The sequence below is a fragment of the Ochotona princeps genome, chromosome 11 (genome assembly GCF_030435755.1).
Source record: "Ochotona princeps isolate mOchPri1 chromosome 11, mOchPri1.hap1, whole genome shotgun sequence".
Lineage (NCBI taxonomy): Eukaryota > Metazoa > Chordata > Mammalia > Lagomorpha > Ochotonidae > Ochotona > Ochotona princeps.
In genome coordinates, this window is record NC_080842.1 from 2,255,868 (window position 1) to 2,263,857 (window position 7,990).

Consider the following 7,990-nt stretch of genomic DNA (forward strand, 5'->3'; position numbering starts at 1 on the left):
TTTTAACTTTGTGTTGGTGACTTCTCAGTGTCATTGTATTGCCCCTATTTTTTGTACCTCTCTAATCCAATTGCAGAAATCTCATCATTGTATTGTTCTTGGGCCATTTAATTGTGATATTTTCATCATGGCTATGATAGCATAAATACTTTGGATATTAATATGTAAACCAGTAGTAAAAAAGTGAACAATTTCCATACTTTCTATCTCATGGTAGTTCTCTGGTCCTTCACACTCAGCCTCAGACAACTTACATTGTTACTTCTTGCATTGAGAATTGATCCACACAACTGGGCCCAGCGTGGTGGCCTAATGGCTAAAGAACTGAGCTACACATTAGAATTTTCAAAGTGTTTACAAGGTTCAAAGAAAAACCAAATTTGTGTTTATAACATATTTAAATCATAAGTCACCATACCCAGCATATGCTGTTCCATTTCCCAGTTCAATAGCATTTTGTGTAAATTCAATGAGCTTTGCATGATGGTACTGCCTAGTTACTCATACAAACATATAGGATGCAAAATTAACTGTGAAATTCAGAAAATATTATCTGATTTATGAATGACTACACCAGTTCCTTTTTCTTTCCTATTAGTCTGGAATGTCATTTTCCACCTTTTCAGTTTCAGTTCCATGTGTTTGATGATGGTGAAATATGTTTCCTGTAAGCAACAGATAGCTGGGTTTTGTTTCTGATCCAGTCTGCTACTCTATGATACTTGATTAATGAGTTTAAGCCATTTACATTCAATGGTTAAGATGGATAGAAAGTAATTTCGTTCTGTCATTTAAACAATGGATTATTCATCGTTTGATTTAAGCTTCTTTTATATTTTATTGGGATCTTCTCCATATTAGCCTTTAGTTTTGATAGGTGTGTTTTTCTTTTGTTCTGTCAAGAGAATATCATTAAATATCATTTGCAGTACAGGTCAGGAAGATGAAAATTCATTGAAATTTTCCTTACTGTGGAAGCATTTTCAAAGGCAAAGGAAAGCTTTGCTGAGTATGTTATACAGCGCTGACAATATTTTTCATTTAGAATCTGAAATATGTCACTCCATTCTTTTCTGACCTGTATAGTTTCCACTGAGAGGTCAGCAGTGAGTCAGATTGTTGCACCTGTATAATTTAATTGACTTTTCTGTTATGCATATTTAAGAAACTTTTCCCTGTGTTCAATTCAAAAGAGCTTCATTAACATGTGTTAAGTCAGATAAGATAGACTTTGACATGGAAAATATTAAAAGAGGAGAAGAATGGCACCTCATGATGATCCATGGATCATTTCAATAAGAAGAGAACACCTTGCTAGTTTCTAGAATGTTTTCCTTTTTGTTTTTAATTTTACTTGGTTTGTCTCTTTTGCTCTTCTTTGCTAGTCTGACCAAAAGTTTGTTTCACTCATCTTCATTAAAAGTGGTTCTTTCTTGTTGCTACTTGTAGATTTTAGTTTCAATTCCATTTATTTTTGCTGTGATTTTCCAAAAACATTTTTTACTTCCTTTTCTGTTGGGAGTTAATAAATGAAAGATACAAGGTTGTGTAAAGCTGATTTTTTTATGTCAACAGGACCACCATCATATCATAGATTGATGCACCAAGACAAAGACACTGAGCATTTTTATACTTTTGCTGTAGCATAGTGGTAGTGGTGGAAATTCAGGAGTGCGGAGTACAGATTAACTAAGTTTCCACAAGATCAGACTAGCACATAACGGTTCCAAACACCAGTTATTTAAGTAGCTCTACTGTGGAAAGAAAAGGATTAGGCATAATTTACTATTTTTCTCCTTGTTGTGGACTGTGTTAACTGGCTCTGTATTTCAGGGGGTATATAATGGAAGTGTAACAGGGACTGATGTTCAGATGTGGAGACAAAGTACTTTATGTCTCTATTCATCCAGACCAAAAATGAGTCTCAGCAACACAGTTGAAAATATCCTAACAGTACGATTCTGGACTCTCCCATATTGTTCATACCTAAAATGTTAGGAAACACTTCAATGGCAGCATGATGGACTTATGACTGTTCATGGAGTACCACCCAGTGTAACACTGGAGAGGAAACAAATGAGGGTAGGAGGATGGACGTTGTAGAGGAGAATGGGATATACCAGAGACTATGGCACCGTATCAAAAAACAACAATAATAAGAAAAGAAACTGAGCTCCACTCTATGCTATGTACCAGATGTCCTCTGCAGGACCCAATGAACTACCATGTCCTCCATGTGCACCTTAGTCTGCCTTCAAGCACTCCAGCTTCTGCAAGGTGGAAGACCAGTTTTCCTCGGTGGACTCATGTACCTGAGTCAGGCAACATGGGCCATATCAGACCCATCACCACTAGGGCTCATGGGCCCAGTCCCCAGTACATAGGCAGGTTTGGTGACCTAGACCAGTATACCCAGATGCCTCTGGTCCCCCCTTCCCTGGGCTCATGGATCTAGCACTTACTGCACGCGTGGGCCCAACAACCTGAACATGGAAACTTAGGTCTCTCTGGATCCCCACATCCATGGGACTCACGGACCCACATCCACTATGTAGGTCGGTCTTAGGTCTCAGACCAGAAGACATAGGGCCAGACCACACCCCACACCACTGAGGTTCATGTGGCCATCACCCATAATGCAGGAGGGTCCATAGTTCCAAGATATGCAACCCAGGACCTCTAGACTCTTCAATCACTGGGATTCACAAAACCAGCACCCACTATGTAGGTAGGCCCTAATACCTGGGCCAGGAGACACAGGTCCCAGTGGTCTCCCAACCTCCTGGGTTCATGGATTCAGCAACCACCTCACAGAGAGGCCAAGGTCCTGGTCCATGCAACCCCAGGTCTGTTGGACCCCCACTTCTGGGGCTCATGGATCTGACCCCTATATGCAGGCTGGCTCAATGAGCTAGTCCAGGAGACCCAAGTATCTCTGTATCCCCTATCCTTTGGGCTCATGGATCTAGCAACCACTAGAAAGATGGGTCCAGGAGACGCAGGTCACACTGCACTCTCCCCTCCCAGGGCTCACAGACACAACACCCATTATGTAGGTGGGTCCTAGGACCTGGTCCAGAAGACCCAGGATCAGACTGAACCACCCCAGGACTGGGGCTCACAGATCCTGCAACCACCTTGCAGGCAGGCCCATAGAAGAAATCAAAAGAGTAAAAGATTTTTGAAGGCGAGGGGAAACCTTACACCCTAAGGATCTGTATCATAAATTGACAAAAAAAATGCACTAATGAAAAATCTAAAATAAAAGCTCCCTAACCAAAAAAGTAATTCAATTAACAAGTGATAATTTTTGGTTCACATATATAGACAATTATCATTTGTTGGAATATGGCAATCAATGCAACTTTCAAGGGAGAATATGTAACTATTTCACTTCACCTTTTAATGTTCATTTGCAGGTAGCAAGTCTAGAATCACTCTGTTTGTACATTATCAAGAGCTTCATATGAAGAAAAGGCCATTTGATGACAGGTAGGAATAAATCTGTTTCAGGACATGTGTGACATTAACAGAATGAGGGACATGAGTTAGGGAGAATCAACCAAATATTGTTTTGGTGGAAGAAGAAAATATTGGAACTCTTATCATGTTTCCTTTATGTAGTTATTTCACTGAACATCTCAAAATTATGATTAGTCCAATGCATTTACATAGCTATAAAAATTACTGCTGATATTAATATCAATCATCTCTATTCAATATTCCTGGTTCATTAAGAATAGGCAGGTAAAATAAAAATGATATTTTTCATGATAAAATGGAAGATTAATAATAACATAAATCTTTTGTTTCATAGGTATCTGAAATGTTTTCAGTATGCTGAGAAATACTAAGTCTCCACTTGTGTTATTAAAAAATGTGTATTTTTTCCAAGCTGGCATTGGAATCTTAGCCAATGGCTTCCTTTTTCTTTTCCACATCTTCACAATCCCTCAAGCTTATAGGCTTAGGCCCACAGACATGACAACCTGCCACTTGGCTTTTGTCCACCTCATGATGCTATTTATTACACTGGATATATTATCTGAAGACACGTTAAAATCACTAAATTTTGCAAATGAGTTAAGGTGTAAGCTTTTGTTGTACTTGAGTAAGGTAATGAGGGGTCTCTCCATCTCCACCACCTGTCTCCTGAGCATCATTCAGGTCATCACCATCAGTCCCAGCTCCTTCTACTTGTCAAGATTTAAACAGAAACTCACAAAACATGTTGTCATTGCTTTCTTCTGTATTTTGTCCCTCAACCTGTCTTCCAACAGCTGCCTGATCATCTACACTGTAGTTTATTCCAACAGGACCAATTTACTCAATGTCAATAAATACTGCTCACTTTCTTCAACAAACTCCATCATTATGACACTATTTTTCATACTTGCATTGTCCCAGAATGTCCTTTCTGTAGGAATGATGCTGCTCTCCAGCATGTACATGGTGATTTTTTTGTGTAGACATCAGAGGAAGTCTGAGTACCTTCACAGCATGAGCATTTCCCCAGGAATCTCCCCAGCCAAAAGGGCCACCTGTACTGTCCTAGTGCTGGTGAGTTTCTTTGTGATCATGTACTGTGTGGATATCATCATCTCATCCTTCTCATCTGCATTGTGGAAATATGAGCCAGCTGTACTGTATATCCAGAGTCTATTGGGAAACATTTATGCCACTGTGAGTCCTTTGGTGCTTATCAGTTCTGATAAAAGAATAATTGGCATTCTGCAAAATATGATTGCTATGGTAAGAGCCTGGACATGTTGATGACACATGTCTCTGAATTTCCTCATCAATGAATAACAAAAAAAAAATTAGAATTTTTAACCAAGTAGAACTATATTTTTACTTCTATCTGATTTTCTTTTTCAGTTTGACACTTCCAAATCTATGACTCTTTTTTCTAAGTTCTCATTTCATTGAAATTTTTGCATCTTCCACTTTCATAATTTAATGAAGGAAACATTCTTTGATGGTGCACATTTGAACTTCCTTTTGATATGTAATCCCTAGGTCTTCTTAGTTGATAAATGAATCTAAATCTTAAGTTTGTAAAAAATGAATTACATGAGCTTTGTTATCCTTTATTCAAATAGCTCTTATCAAGATTATGGAATGAATATGCATGTGTTCATAATGACAAATAAATTTATTGAATACATAAAGCAGGATCGGGAAAGGAATATATGGTTTGCATAGCAAATAACTCATTTGGAATTCCATGCTCCAGAATATAAAGCAGAAATATCCACTTTTTCAGTGTGACTACGCACAGAAATTATGATTTCAGTGAGGAAACTCACCTAGTTGTAAATATGAAAAATGCCTTTAGTCCTATGGTCATGGAAAAAGTAAAAACTTAGTCATGAAGACATATGTACCTTAACCTTGGTGTAATTAAATGGTACCTTTTTCATTATTGCACACATGTAAAGACTGCCTTTTATTCATGGAGACAAATCCACAAATTCTCACTGAGATCCACCTACAAAATAATTGATTACTGTTCCTATAAATTTCAAGTTGAGGAAGCATACTTGTTATAAGTAGACTCTCAAAATTTACACCTCTTCTTCAACAGGGAATACCTAAAATATGAAGTAGATAACTGGATTTTGGCAAAGTTCCTCAGAACATGGGAATCTAACAAGAGAACAGGAAACCCTTTAAATTCTGTAATCTTGCATTGCAGTGTGGAGATAGATTCAAAGGCAACATGAAAGTCCAACCCAGATTTACGGCTTGGGAATCTGTTTCAGGAGAATCTCAGCAGAGGATGTCTGCATAAACACAGACACCCTGGCCAGTCCGGATTCAAGAGAAAGTAGTAAGCACTTTCCAAGATAAGTGCAGAGAAAATTTGTCACTCCTAACTCAGCCTTAGGAAAAATACAGTAGTGAGTTTACACAGAGAATTAAAAAAAAAAAAAAAAAAAAAAAACAGAGCATCTTGAAAATATGTAAAAAAAATAAAAATTTTTAAAAAGACTTAAAAACAAATTCATAAAATTATGGGCTTAAGTCACTACTTACAATTATTCATTATAAATCTAAATGGCAAAAATTCCTCATTTACTCAATATATACTGATTACATGGATTTTATAAAAATTCAGTTATTTATTGTTCATGGGGAATAAAGAATATATCCCTCACGGTATTTTCTGAAATATTGAAGAATAAGGAGAACTAACAATTGAACCAGTCATGATCAACACAAGCAGAAATGTCCTTAATAATGTTTCTCAGCAGATCAAATCAAAAGCACAACAAAAGGATCACCCACCAATCTCTAATGGGATTTATCCAAAGGAAGTGAATCTGATTAATGATACCCAATCAGTAAATACAGATGATACAAAAATTCAATTGGAAACTGAAGATACAATGAATAGCCAAAGCTATCCTGAAGAATAAGAATCAAGAAGGAAGAATCACAATTCCATACCTCAAGACATGTTGCATGGCAGTGGTCATCAAAACAGTCTGCTACTGGTTCATAAAATGAGATCTGTGGAGCAGAACAGAAACTCCAGATGGAGCCCACACATATGCAGACCTGTTTCAAAAGAGAACTGAAAACATTCCAGGGAAAAGCCCTGTGTCTCCAATAAATACGATTGGGACAGCTGGATAGCAGGCTGCAGAAGTAAGAAGTACGACCCCATCCCCATACAAAAATCAATCAGAATAGATCTGGGACCTAAATCTGCATACAGAAACTATCAGAGTCACATAGAAAGCACTCTACATGATACAGGCATTTGTAAAACTTCTTAGAAATGTCACCAAAATAACAGAAAGTTATAGTCTAAATAAGCAAATGGGACTACATCAAACTAAGAAGGTTCTATACAGAAAAGGGAATGATAAACAATACAGAGAATCAACCAACAGAATGAGGGAAAATCTTTGCACACTATGCACCCAATAGGGGACTAACATTAAGGATTTACAATGAGTTTCAGAAAGTCAGCAACTGCAATATAAACAACACTGTTTCAAAATGGGTGAAGGAAAGGGACAGACACTTTTTTCAAAATAAGATGTTGGAAGAGCCATAAGACATATGGCAAAAAAAAAAAAAAAAAAGCTCAGGCTCTCTAACTATCAAGGAATTTCAAATCAAACCACATTGACATTCCACTTAATTCCATGAGATTGTCCTACATTCAGAAATCTCCCAATGACACTTGATGACCAGGATGTGGGGAGAAAGGTTTTCTCCATCAGAATTGGTGGGAGTGTAGGCTAGTACAACCACTGTGTAAGTCAGCCTGAAGAGTGCTAAGAGAACTGAACATTGATATGTATGATCCAGTTCTCCCAACTCTGGGATATATCCAAAGGAAATGAAATCTGCATAAGAGAAAGGGACCAATGATCTTATATTTTAAAAAAGCAAAATATCCAATAGTGAAAATATGAAAACAATCATCCAGATGTCCATTGAAAGAGCAATGGATAAAGAAACTTCTCTAATCTACTCTATGGAATACTACTCAGCTTTTAAAAAGAATGAATTCTACCATTTGCAAGAAAATTGTCCCAAATAGAGATACTATGCTAGAGAAATGAGCCAACCCTCCCCCCTCAAAAAAAGACAAATATCATGTGTTCCTCTAATAGAAGGCAAACAATGCATGATAAAATCTCTCTGTATATATGTATATATATATATATGTATATATATACACACATATGTATGTAGGTATATGCGTATCTATATGTACATACATGTGTAGATACATACATACACATATATGTACGTAGATATACAGAAATGTATTATATAGATATATCTTCATCCAGAGGATCTGTACAATTGAAACCAGCATACCAAGGAATGAAGATATATTGAAGAGTGCAGCTCTGCTCCAGAATAAAAGAAGGAATCACAATGGAATTGATTAATATGTCTTGACAATAGGATGCTGGTTTTCTATCACTGAGTATACCTATATAATTATGATATAATTAAATAA

At 37.0% G+C, this 7,990-nt stretch overlaps 1 protein-coding gene across 1 annotated transcript; it reads left to right on the top strand.

The window, feature by feature from the left end:
• The first annotated feature begins 3,837 nt into the window (after nucleotides 1-3,837).
• On the top strand, nucleotides 3,838-4,773 carry LOC101523410 (putative vomeronasal receptor-like protein 4). The gene has a single exon (XM_012931231.2). It carries the CDS (start codon nucleotides 3,838-3,840, stop codon nucleotides 4,771-4,773), a length of 936 nt encoding a protein of 311 aa, XP_012786685.2.
• Nucleotides 4,774-7,990: the final 3,217 nt, after the last annotated feature.

Coding starts and splice junctions, on each gene's coding strand:
- LOC101523410 (XM_012931231.2), top strand. CDS start 3,838: ATGCTGAGAAATACTAAGTCTCCACTTGTGTTATTAAAAAATGTGTAT.